Source organism: Marmota flaviventris, chromosome 7 (assembly GCF_047511675.1).
Source record: "Marmota flaviventris isolate mMarFla1 chromosome 7, mMarFla1.hap1, whole genome shotgun sequence".
NCBI classification, from domain to species: Eukaryota; Metazoa; Chordata; class Mammalia; order Rodentia; family Sciuridae; genus Marmota; species Marmota flaviventris.
Window position 1 is genome coordinate 98365957 of NC_092504.1, and position 14303 is coordinate 98380259.

General features: G+C 32.5%; 1 protein-coding gene across 7 annotated transcripts in view; it reads right to left on the bottom strand.

Moving 5' to 3' along the window:
* Rap1gds1 (Rap1 GTPase-GDP dissociation stimulator 1) overlaps positions 1–14303 on the bottom strand; it is a 149655-nt gene that overhangs the window by 86648 nt on the left and 48704 nt on the right. For all 7 annotated transcript variants that reach the window (XM_027926690.2, XM_027926689.3, XM_071614527.1 and 4 more), the window contains exon 3: positions 4891–5013. In XM_027926690.2, the coding sequence (XP_027782491.1) occupies positions 4891–5013 (123 nt within the window). The remainder of the gene's footprint in view (positions 1–4890; positions 5014–14303) is intronic.

The window sequence follows — 14303 nt, forward strand, 5'->3', positions numbered from 1 at the left end:
GCATCTACTATTAATTTTTTTAAGGGGACTTACTATTTGAAAAGTACATTTCTGTTCAAAAATGCTCTGTTATGACCCTACTAAACAGTTCATGAAATAAGTACACAAAAATGAGAGGGTCATAGTTTTCTTTGTTGATAATTTCTGCCATAAACCAAAAGGATTTTTAATTAACTTCCATTACAACTAATTTATCACTATCTTCTTAGAATAGCTGGATGTGCTTTGGAAGCAGCATGTAATGATGGCAATGTTCTTTCTATGAGCCTGGTAATTAAAGTACCACAGTTATAAACTAATCCATCACATGGCCTAATTCTTCATTATATGATCTCTAACCAGCCAAAATAACAAATTTATTTAAAAAGCACTCCAGTGAATCATTATAAATAATAGTCCTTTTCAATTGGTAAGTCCTAGTGAAATCATGTACTCCATTTCTGCATTCCTATTCTTTATTAAAAATCCATTTTTATGGATCCCTTATAACTGCTGCTGTACCCAAGCACTTATAGGTCTAAAGCACCAAATATTAAGTTTTCTTATACTGCAACCTCATTTTCCCCTTATCTTTATAGTATATCATTTTCTACTAATTGGCTCCCAATTGTACCACCACGGTCATGATTGGAAATAACTATTTTATACTGCTTCATGATGGGCCACAACAAAATTTAAGGATAATGAAGATATGCAATTGAAAAAAGTTCTCCAATAACCATATCAGAATAGTCATTTTGGACATCAAAACTTACCAACAGGATGTTCTTGTCAATAAAGTTCATCAACACAGAGCTAATTTCTTAACCTATAATTTTTACTACTAAAAAAACAACTATCTTCTCTCACTTTCAAGGAGATCCACTCCTTTGTTTTTGTTTCACCTGTATTCTTCTAAGCAATAATCCCCCTCTTCCTTCATTTTCAAATTAGAGCATAACACAGAGAGCTGTGATGTGAACTGTCACCTCTAAAACATCTTCTTATTGGGGTAGTGGGGATGTGGCTCAGCATTACAGTGTTTGCCTAGCATGTCTGAGGCTATGGGTTCAATCCCAGTACTGAAAACCTAACCAAAAAATCTTCCTGTCCCCCTAAAATAGCTAGTCACAGGGTATTCCACTCTATCAAAAAGCAATGGATTTCATTCCTATCCTTTCTTTTATCACTGAAAACTTTCTGTGATTTAAAATTCCAATATTAAAATTAATTCCTATTTTTAAAATAACCTTAAGTTAAACCTTTAAGTTTATCACTGATATTAAAACATCAATAATAAGAAAGCTTAACAATTATATCTATCAAGTGAGATGTTAAAAACCTTGCAGTAGTTTTAACCCTACCACTTGTCAGAAAAACAAATTATGCTACACATGGCCATAAATTCTGTGATCATCTATAGGAAATGACACATTAATTTACTTATCTACCTCTTACATTAACTGTTACTTTAGAAATTTTTATAGATTTCAAATGTAAATTAATGTGTCACCAACTCAAAGACTGATGTTCATTATCCTCTTCACCAAGCTATATCTAGCTCCAACAGTTAAGATCATCTCATTTCATTGACAACTCTTAAGAAATTTAGCAATAATATGATTTGCACTCATTTCATAAACAGAACCTATTGTTACACATTATTTTATTTGTTTTGTTGTAACTATTCCCCAAGCAAAGGAAACATAGAGGTATTATTATCCTTTGCTATTATGTTCTAATTACCTATATACCAATTTCTCAAAACTGATTCCACAAACAAAAGCTTCAGGTATTCTTAAAATTATTTAAGTTAAATAATATAGGAAAACCATGGCATCAAATAAAACTGCTCAACTGAATTTTATTCAGAAACATAAAAAGATAGAACAAGGCTATGACAGTCCTCAGCCTTACAGTCAATGTAAAGGCAACATTGCCAGCCTCTGAAGAAAGTAACATCCTTTAAAAACAATTTTTTAACTGAGAGCAGCAGCCCTCCTTAGCTAGTTTAAAAACCATGCTTCAGATAGATATATTTTAAAAATATATTAGATTATCAGAATACATTTAAAATACTATATCATATTGAGAGGCTTCAGAATGGCTGTGACAGTCATCCTTACTCAAAGGGGTTATTGTTGTATACGTGCCTGTGTTCCCAACAATGAGTCTGCTCCCTCATCACAGCTGGCTGGATTCTAACTCACATCAGCCTATGTAGGGCTGGTCAATAGCCTAAAAAGATGGTTTACGCTTCAAGATCTGCTAAACAGAGCAATGGTGATGAACTAAAGAAAAATCAAATTCTCACTCTTGGCAATTTGAACTCCAGAGAACTGAAAAAAAAACTTCTTGGGAAGGGAGAGGCTGGGAGTACTCTAAGGGGAAGCTAAAATAAAAATGCATACAGATTAATAATGAATAGATATCAAAGTCAGTGAAGCCATTAGGCTACAGAAAGCAGAAATCCTTAAATTTTTGTATGTATGTATATCTATGTGACACAGAATTCTTTTTTATTTTTTGCATAATGTGTGAACTTCAATGCAGAAATCGAATTCACAGGTTTTAAGGAATAGGATCATACTACCATAATGACAATAAAGTTTAATAACAAAGTTGATTCCTATCTAAGAAAACAGATTATTAAAGAATTTGAAATTATGTACATAATACTTGGCACAATGAAGGCACATAATAGTAGTATTAAAAATTATTATTAGTTATCTTCAGAATCCAATTCTGAAAAGGAAGAAGTATTCATAGAGTCTTCCTATCTTGTTTATTATTCCACTGCCCCATATCAGTCTTAAGTTTTTTATAAAAGGGAATAATTTATCTTAAAAGGTCTAAAAATCTTTTACTATGATTTATAGTCATAGCTATCCTCCCACATTAAACTTGTGCATGTAATATCTTATTACTCCTCTGAAGTGTTAATGTCAGCACAGTCAGCTTTGTTAATTTTTAGAGCTTCTTTTTGTATGCAAACATTTAAACAGACTTTGTTTATTCTGAAACTATGAAGTATATGCTAATTTTCTCCTGTGTATTACATAATAAGTACTGTAAGATAAACAAATAAACTTCCAACCTCATTTTTCTCTGGTTCATACAATGTTTGTTCATTGTAAAGTTTCTAACAAGAATAAATACAAGTATAATTAATATACTCTGTTGTATCACGTTGCATTTCTGAAGATATGTATTTGTGTTAAAACAAAAAAAGATTCTGATCTACTTTCTCAGTTGGTCACTTCAAAAAAAGCGTTATGGTCATTAAGCAATAAACATCCAAATGTATACCCTTTATTTTTAACTAGTAGAGGCTAACAATATGCCCTTTTCATTAGCCTTTGATTTAAACTATACAAGCTAAAAACTGTATTGTCTTTAGAACACACTCATGTCTTTTAGAGCATTACTAAAAGAATCTCTAGTAGCAGAGTTGTCATGAAACCGTGACAAAGCATTATGAGCAATGATATTAAGAGCATATAATTTCTGAATTTATACAACAGTATTTGTGCCCATTTTTAAGAAAGAGTGTTTTAACATAAAAATTGTACCTCTACCTCAATTTCTGGAAATCTACAGTATGATTCTAATAAGGCTAAAATTTAACTACCTATCTTAACAAACAAGATGCTTTGTATCTAAGAAGATTTTGATAGGGTTGGTCTAGGTTATAAACAATGCCTAGAGAGGTTCCATCTAGGCAAATAACATCTAGATTTGACTCTTAGATGTGACATTCAAGTAATAACAACAAAATATACAGTGTAACTGAAGCCTAAAGGCATGGTGATAACCTTTAAATAAAAAAATTATGTGGCTATTTTCTTTCCAAGAACACACATAAGAACATGTTTTTACAGTCACAAGCAATACATAGTAGTACTTTACCAAGCCACCTGGCATAATGATTAAACAAACGAATCCAGCATTTAAAATTTTTTTCTTTAAAGCATAAAATGCAACATAATAAAGTGTGCAACAAACTAAAATAAAGGCCTAAAAATAATATCAAACTTTGATAAATTGAGGCACACTAAAGTATTATTACATTTACTATGGCTTTCCCTCATGCTTAAAAAAGTACTTTAAGAATTCAGTGTTTTCTGGGGCTAAGGCTGGGGTTGTGGCTCAGTGGTAGAGCACTTGCCTTGCAGATGTGAGGCACTGATTTCAATTCTCAGCACAACATAAAAATAAATAAAGGTATTGTGCCCATCTACAACTAAAAAAATATTTTAAAAAAATTCAGTTTTCTCAAACTGACTGAATTAAAATCATGTGCAAACATTTCTGCTGTAATTCTTCTAAAAATCTCTCACTGGAGGTTCCATAAACAATGAATTAAGTATTATATAATCTAACTTTGCTGTTGTTGCTTTTCCAGGGTATTCTTACAGGAATTTTTTTTTAAAAAGCAGATGTTTTCCAGGAAGTCAAGTGCAGGAAACAGAACATACATTCCAACTGCATTATTGATATCAAATGCCAATGTCAGAAGGATAGGCAAGACTGGGGAAGAAAAAAAAAAGCAAGCCAATCTGGCTACAACACAAATCAATAGAAAAGGTAACCTCTCCTATGACAATGAAGATGAATGACTTACTGACAAGCTCAAGAATCATATATGCAAAGTAATAAATGATGCAAATATAGGTAAGACTAGCAGTTCTTTCCCTTAGTTCTTCTCTGAAGGAATGAAACAGCAAATGAGAAATGTATGAATTAAATGACTAGAACCGTAGTCATTTCAAACAATTACGTGAAAAAATGTCAAAGAAAGGAGAATAGAAAAAAATCTAATCTATAAAATTAAAACATATAAACATACTGACAAGTAAGGTGTAAAACTGAAGATGTTCCCAGCAGAAAAGTTCTTGAGGAAAACCTCACCATTTTTGGCTACTTCTGCTATGATGTTAGCTACTTTGGCTGTGCAAGAAGACTGTGGAGTCAAAAGACTTGCAAACACTTGAAGTATTCCACTTCCTTGCATTTTTTCACTTGTTTCCATATCTGAAAGAAATAATACAAAGAAAATCGTTAATACAAACACTGACAACTTAATCTATAATAAATTCTTCAAGAATCTTCCTATTCATCATATAGTTTCAACATATATTCAAATATTTATTTATATAAATTATCTTCTATGCCATGAACTGCTTTGATCTTAAGTTTTAATCACACAAAACACTTTACAATATTTTGTCTATCTACAATCAGACTATTAAAAGAATTCTTTCTGAAAATATCATGTGCATAGAAAACTTACTTTTAATGTTGGTTTCAAGCCTGTCTATTTAGAACAGGAATGCTTTCTCTGTGTCTCTTTTGGATTTTTACAGCTATAACAGGATATTGTTTTATATAAACTCTATGGTTCCTTATAATGATATTGCAACTTAAAAAATTGCAATTACAGGACTGGAGATGTAACTCAGTGAGAGAGCAATTGCTTAGCATGTGCAAGGCCCTAGGTTTAATCTTCAGCACTGCAATAAATTTTAAAAAGTTGGAAATAATAATGAACAAACTCCCTACTTCATATCATTTTATATAGAATGAATGAGTGATAGTGGACATAGTTCCATATGACTACTATGTTTTTTCATATAACTCATTCTAACCACCACTAATAAAGAAAGGAAATAGTAAACAGTAAAATCCATAACATTCAGAATTCTATTTGGTGATACAGAAAGTCAGGAGGTTTCCAACTTCTTTCCTTAAAGAGTCTATGAAACCAAGCTATTTCATGTATCTGTCTTTGAAAAAAGGGTCTATTAAAATAAAAGATAACAGGAATGATGATGGAAATAAAAGTTCAAGGAAATAAATTTACTCTTTATAAACAATAAAGAGAAATGGTATGTGTTTAAAGATAATATTCATTAGCACATTCAATTTAAATTTGTTTCATTAAAATAACTGTCTTCAGTTAAATACCAACAGGAAGTGTAGCTTTAGATCTTTGGATATACATACAAATAATGGAAAACACTACAAAATTCTTGTTAAGTAAATGGAGGCTAATATGATTCAAAAGAGCAGGAAAGCCATTTTTAATAGGATAATTTGAGAAAGCCCATAAAAATATATTTTTATAGTAAGTGCCAACTTTTAGTACAGTGTTTTTCAAACTGTGGATCCCGATTCATTAGTGAGCTCTGAAATTTTATTTGGTGAATGATTACCAGCAATTTCTTAAAAAGAGAGAATTAATAACAAAAAAGTAGAAAAATAACTGCATACTGTAAGTTAAAACAATGAAATTTTGGGTTGTTATGTATACACACATGCATAGTATGTATGTGTGTGTATAAATATATATATACACACACACATATATATTTATATATATAATATAAAATGTATTTCTAATTATGAGTTCTGATAAAAAATTAAAAGCTGCTATCTCATGCACCTCTCTAGTGCCCGAGATCTGTGTGAAAATAACATATCACTACCAGTATATGCTTTTATATCTTAGACTAATAAGTTTTTAAGTTACCACTTGAAAAATCTAACACCTAACATTCATTAATTAATTTTTTAAAGCAAGAAGTCAAAAATAACTGAACTCAACTTGCCATGTTTAAAAAATCCTTCCTTTTCTGACCACTACTACCAGAGAATGTATCACCTGCAACACTGGGTCAAGCTGCCCCAGGGGTCTAGCCCCACCATCTGCTGATGTTGGGATAGCTGCAAGAGTCTGGCATAAGGCATGAATCATGATTAGATGTGGAGCTGAGGCATTTGTGCGTGTGAAGGCAAGCTAATTGCACCCATGCATTCCTCATTTTAACTGAAAGAATGGCTGAATATCAGAGCTCAATGTCAGGGGCAAGGGGAAAATAATGCAGACACTTGCCCTCTGGTAAGACTTTCCACAAATTACAATCAAAGCAATTGGGAGAACAGCTATGCTAAAATAGAAATCAAAAATTTGAAAATAGTATTTCCTGCCAGCATATGAATTTCTGTAAAGGTTTACAATCTAAGCATCAGGAATTACCCTTTTCTCTTTGTTGTAAAAACATAAAAAGCAAAATACTACTCTATCACTAAAACATCACTGTTCAATAAATAACTAAAAAGTTTTAACCTTATTTTAGAATACTTTCTGCACTGACATTCTACTGTATCTCAAACTGTATATTTATATTCAAACTCATAGATGTTCTCAGATATTTGTGAGCACCCTTGAAATGATTATAAAAGGCACTGAGGTTGATATTTGCAGGTCCCAATGAATAGCTACCTGTTAAAACAAAATAAAAATTTTAACAAGGCACTGTGATCAAGTGTTCTTTTAAAGAAAGGCAGATTTTTCAATATCTTTAGCCAGATTACTATTGGCATTTTTAACTACACTCCTTTGACATGTTTCTAAGAATCAATTCAATATCTTTCTCCTCCTTCATACTTAGGTGCAGTCATAAAAAATGTCTGAGTATGTCTACAAATTACAAGCACCTAGGAGCACCCTGTGAATTATGCAGGACCCATATATGAAGGGCAATTACTATTCTAATAGAAGATATGTAGAAGCTAATGTAGGAGTCATGCCCAGTAGCCCTTGCAGTCCTCGCAAGCTTTACCTCCACACCCCACCTGGCCTCCTGAAGACAAGAGGCAGCCCAGTTATGACACTTAAAACTGGATGTTTAAGCCAGAAAAACTGAAGAAGCCAGGTTACACTGCTGTATGGACAAAAGTTAAAGCACAATGCTTACAACTCCTCAAGGACAATAACTGGGCAGGACAAAGGATGGAGAAGGTGGAATAGGCAGGAACTATGTAATTTAAGACTATGGTTTGAGAAAAGGTAAAGTTCCTAATAATGCTAACCAAGTAAATACATTAAACTAATTATCTTCAGTTAAATACCAACAGGAAGTTTTCAAGTACGCTACCACAATAAGCTGAAATTATTACATTATCATATAGTCTTCATGAACACAAACTAATAAATAGCATTTGATAACTAAATAACAATTCCACGTTAGAATAACAAAAATATTGACTGCTACTACTATGACTCTATTTGGTTAAAAACGTATTTGAATTAGATTGGTAATATAGCTTTAACATAATAAAAGATATTTTAAGTTTTGCTTAGTTTTGAGAATATTATTTTGATATTACATGTCCTATGGATCTTAAAGGCAGACTTTGGGGAGAAGACATATTTTCAGTGAGGACTCAGGTTTGGAATTGACTAAAAGGACCAGTAATATGACTCAAAGGACCATGGATATCCTGGTTTCTGAGGAAATGTACATTCCGCAAGGGGGAGATTTTAAAAATAGGGGTAACAAAGAAATCTGGCTCTATGCCTGGGCATTCTGATTCAAATCCAAGACTTCATTTACTACCAAGTCCCAAATCCTCTCTTATCAAATAGAAAACAAAATATTTGCACTGGGAGATATTATAAATATCTCACATTTAACATCCCAAATCCAATTTACTTTTTGCTTTAAATTCATTCTGATTTTCATCTCAGTAAATAGTAGGGAATCTAAGCCAGAAACCTTAGATCAATTATAAATTTCTCTTTTAGTAAATGGCTTCCTACCACCCACATTTAATAAGAACATAGGTTCCAAAGATTTCCATCTCACTACTATCTTTTGTACCTATTGTTTCCTTTCTACATTCCTGCCATTTCAAGTTCTCAGTTCTGACCTCATTCAATCCAACAGCTTTAAAAGTCTCCCTAACTCCATTTTGGCTTCTTCCACCCAATCTGTCATCTATGATAATACAGAATAAACTTCTGGAAATGCAAATTTTGCCACTTCCCTAAATCTTAACGATCCTCCACAACTTTTAGATAAACATTCAAAGGCATTCATATTTTCCGATTGTATCTCCTATCTCCAACCACACTAAATGACTGAAGAGTAACCCAAACCAATCCTTCTATTTCATAACTCCTTTCAGCAAGTGATGTTCCCTCTCTAAAATGCTATTCCCGTGCCAGGAATGGCGGTGCCTTGCTACAATCCTTGGGAGGTTGAGACAGGAGGATCACAGGTTTGAAACCAGCCTTAGCCACTTGGTGAGGCCTTATGCAACTTAATGAGATCCTGTCTCAAAATAAGTACATAAGTAAGTACATGAGTAAGTAAAAATAAATAAATACACTAGGGATGTGGCTCAGTGGTTAAGTACCCTTGGGTTCAATTCTTGGTATCAAAAATAATACTAGTAATACATACAATAAAATGCCAGCCCCACTCACCCTACCATTTTAGATAATTCTTACTCAGACTTACATTGTCCTCATTCAAAGTTACCTATCAAAAGCCATTCATTCTTATGGTCCCAGCTTTATCTCTTTGTTTTTAAAAACAGTCATGTGAGATAGGCATGAATTGTCGTTTTTTTTTTAATATTAAATAAGTAAGACCATATGGTACAATTATATTGGAAAAAACAAGAAACCAGTATTTCTGATTCCTAGCTGGTACTCTGTCCACCCCAACTGTCATCTGGAATATACATATTGTTGACAATACCTTGACTAGACTTGCCAAATTATGAAAAATATTTCTTTCTTAACATATTTTACAGGAATAGGAACTAAAGTAAGATAACTGAATAAGAAAGGAATGTATAGTATTTTGGAATAGCTAAACTGAGGCTGTGATAAGAAAAGAAAGGTAACTAGTCTATAAAGAATAAAGTGGGTTTAAAACACATAAGAGGAATATGCTGACTATAAGTAAACTCATGGACCAACAAACGAGAAATTAAAGTTTTCAAAAGAAAATGGAAGTACATGAAGTGTGTGGGGGTGTATGTGCGAATAAAATGACATTTCTCTCATGATGAAAACCTTTTTTTCCCCCAGAGAGATCTTAACCACACAAAAGGAACAGAGATGCAAGAAAGAAAAGAATGTATGCAGTCGTGAAAAGAAGGAACGGAACAAACCCCATTTATACAATGACTCATCATCAGAAATAGGTCTTACTAAAAGATTAAGTTGTGAGACTCATTTTGTAAAATTACAATAAATGATTTTGATAGTCTTACAGTCATTTAAATTCCAGGGATAATGTAAGTTGTGGGAGTAGAAGTTGTGTTTAGAAATCATCAACAGAACAAGCAGGAAGACATGCTAGTTTGACTTTTTCTTTAAAATTACCACTAACTAGGTCATAAAGCAGTTGCTAAAAAACTAAAAATTGTACTATTAAAAAATAAAAGAGATTTACTGAGAAAGTAAACACCAAAAGGACTGTGTTAATGACTAAGGTAGAAGCAGAGAATGCAACTAGAATTATTCACCTAGAAGATGAAAATCATTACTGAAGATTCATTTCCTGTGGAAGTGTGGACTTTCACTTTTCAGACCAAGAGAATGGGTGTGTAACAAAACACAGTGAACAAATATTTTCAATTAAGGATCCATTTCCATTCTATTGTCAAATACCCTAGAGGAATATATCAAGTAAATAAAGCTGAACAGATCTGGCATCTGCAGAATTTTATGAAGTCCTTAATTTCCTCATGTTTACTGTGAGCCTACGGGATTATATACCGCTTTTCAAATAAATCATTTCTTAATGAGACATCTAAAAGAATGAGTGATTTGATGGATTCCTTTAATGCTAACTATAAATTATACTAACTACAAGTCAATGTGAAATAAAATTTACTCTACTTTCCCAAGAAAACAAAACAAACAAGAAGGGACACAGAAAAGTAAAAAAAAAAAAAGTTAAGAAGTCACTTTAAATTGACATTATAGTAACCTCAGTGTAAGGAAAAAACACCTGAATGGATCATTATGTCATCTCAAAATGTACCTGAGAGATGTTCACTGTTGTCTAGCCATCTAAAAAGCACATTATATAATCATTTTCAACATTTGAAAAGAATATTTAATATCATGACTGATCAAAAATATGCTGTTTTTAAAAAAGAAAGTTATTTTCAAATTTTGAAAAAATAAAAAAAAATTATTTTTCTATATTTCCTAAATTCTATATAATATAGCCATCCACATATTTTATAAACAAAAAATATTTTAAACTTTGTGTATTAAGACATACTGCAAGTAACAAAGTACTGTATAATACATCAATGAGGAATTTACTAGCTCATAGATCACACAGTCTAGAAGATTCTAGAGGTGAAAGTCATCTCACTCAAATCCCATGAGCCTCACCAAAGGAGGAGAGCTGTGAAATAGAAAAGGGGAGAAGAGGGTTGGGATAGGGAGAGGGAAAGAATCTCAAGTGACAGTAAAGAAAAAGAGAAATGTAGAACTATAGGACATAAAAGAGGCAAAGAAGAGATATAGTGATTTATTTTTACTTTATTAAAAAAACTCAATAAAAGGGAAAACAAACCCAAATTGAATCCTGTTGGCTTAAGTAGAACTGAAATGTTTTTAAAGCTTTATGGAAATAAATTATAATTTCAACTAAAATTGTAGAGAGAATAAAAATTCAGTTAGCAAAATGAAGCTCAAGGAAAGGGCTAAGAATAAAAGGAAAAAAGAAAGAAAAGAAAGCAAAAATGAAGGTATCGTTGGCCAAGCATGAATTTGATGTTAATTTCCAAAGGTTAAATAAATTTTCAGAACAGATGACCCAATGCTGACATAATAAACAATCAATAATTTTATGTAACCTTTTGGTAGACGATTTTAAGTTTTTAGGGAGAATGGCTAAGATATAGGCTGTGACAGCAGAGTCTTTTGACTATAGGATATTTTGAATAAATTTAGTATTTTTAAAAGTGCATGTTTGAAAGAAGGAAGAAGAATGAAGTCTTATTCTGAGAAGTAAATGGAAGGAATATCAAATCTCAAGAAAATTAACATATAAGATTATCAGATGAAATTGTGACAGTCGCTGATAAGTCAATGTGAGACCTTAACAGAGGATAATCGAATATTAAAAGAATATTGCTGATAAATATTGAATAATAAAATATTTGTCACAGAAAAAGACATGAAGAATATGGCTAAGGAGAGCTGGGGTTGTGACTCAGTGGTGGAGCACTTGCCTCACATGTATGAGGCACTGGGTTCAATCCTCAACACCACATAAAAACAAATAAAGGTACTGTGTCCATCTACAACTGAAAATACTTTAAAAATAACACTATGGCTAAAGAACCAGTTGGGAAAATGCCAACAAGTCTATGTAAAATATATTAGCACTACAACTGCACTGAGTCATTCTGAAAAGAGAATGAAATTAAGTAAATTTTTCTTTTTCAGTGCTGGGAATTGAATGCAGGGCCTTGAGGATGGTAGGTAAGAACCCTACCACTGAGATGCAGCCCCAGTACGTAAGATGCTTTTTTCAAGTATCTCTTCTCAATATAGTTTGGCTACAACAACAAAATCCATCAACGCTAAACTGAAAACAAAAACATACTTTAGGTCACCATATCTACCAAGGAAAGAGAATAAATGCATTTATCAGGTTTAAATATCCCTTCAAACCTAGTTTTGAAAACGTTTTATTGTTCCCTCTTGGACTCCTTAAGGACATAAGTGGAATTCAAATACTCCTCAAACTCTCCCTTCTCCCTTTCACTTTAGAGCTCTCTCTGGAAATTTCCTTTGAAGTATTCCCAAGCAGATTCCTTAACTGCGGTTTACTCAACTTCCTAGCTCAAAAGAATTTGAGGTAGTTGTCTTCTGGCTTCATTAAAAAACAATTTTCTCTTTTTTCAGCTACTTCCAGCTGCCAGCAACTACCATCTGTTAAGGTTATTCTATTCTCGTTATTAGAATTCTAACCATCAGGTTCACTATAGTTTACTTTCAGTTTTCTCCCCCCTCCTCCAATTTTTGCAACCATCTCAAACTCTAAGATGGTTAATAACTTTGCCTCACTTTCCCTGACTTTAACAAATGACCCAATTCCCACTGCTCTTTAACAATCCACAGCAGAATCATACTCAGGGTCTCATGATCATGTAGAACTGCTCCATGTTTGAAAGCTTAAATTTGGAAATCAATTTCTGATACCATGTCTTTTATTTCCTTGTTAATTTTTTAACCTTATTTCTGTAATTCTAGTATTAACTAAATTCCCTAAAAACCCACATCACCTTACTTCTAAATCTTCTGATACTAAATGATTCTAGCTATGTACTATTTCATGTTCCCCAATTTAAAAATAGTTGTTATATTATTAAATATGTAAACTGGTATCACTACAAATCCAAATTTTATAATCTTATTGGACTTTCAACATTGTTCAATAATCATTTTATTCTGTAGTCATTTCTCTTCATATTTCCTAAACCAGTATCTCCCCATCACTGTCAAAGATAATCTTTCTTGGTAATTCAGAGTGTAAATATTTTGTTCCTTCACACCTAGACCAGCCTATGATATTAACTGATATTAGCCTATGATCCTTAACTCTTGTCTCAGAAAAACATGTCCTCCTCCTCATGGAAATTCTCCAGTCTATCTTTCAGACAACCACCACAATTTTTAGTGTTTTTCACTTGCTTTTCTATGATATTAGAATAGCATAAAAAGTCCTTTCATAATTTGATCTCTAATGCTTTCAAGTTTTCATCTCTTGACCTGTTCCTGCTAGCAACATCAAAGTTTTGAGTTACTTACTGGAATACATTTTTTTCCTACCTCAGGAATTTTCCACACAAGTCCTCACATTTATGTAGCTCAAGTACACTGTACTTTCAAAATTCAGCACTCCTTGTTCAGGCTTATCCAAATACACACCACAATGTAACGGTCTCCCAATTGTCAGAACATACTTAGTAGTGAAGGACCCAGGAATGGATGAGATCACCCAAGGAAAGTGTGTTTTTACTGAGTCCCTATAGAAACTGTAAGATACAGGATGCAAATCATCTTCAGTAAACTTATCTATTAAGAAAAAGAGTGAGATTAATAAATTATCACAATTAAATGTTATTGATACAGTTGTATAAACATGGAAATGCTCACAAATAAGGTAACATGAGCTGAGCTTTTAAGGACAATAAAATATACTCTCAGCAAAAAAGGAAAAAGATACATTCACAAAGAAGGAATATGTAAAAACATTAAAGAAATACCAGCTGAAGCTAGAGGCCTTAAATTTGTAATAGCAACATTCTATATAACAGGGCAATTCTGGGGAGGTGGGCAGCAGCCAAATGCTACCAGTGTTAAGAAGCTGTAAACTGTCTCAGATTTGAAGAAAAGCCAGGTAGAAGGAGAAAGACAAGAGTACACTATACAATACATATCTAGTGATTAAGACTCGGAAGACAGGTCATTCTCTGTGGTATTCTGAATCTTA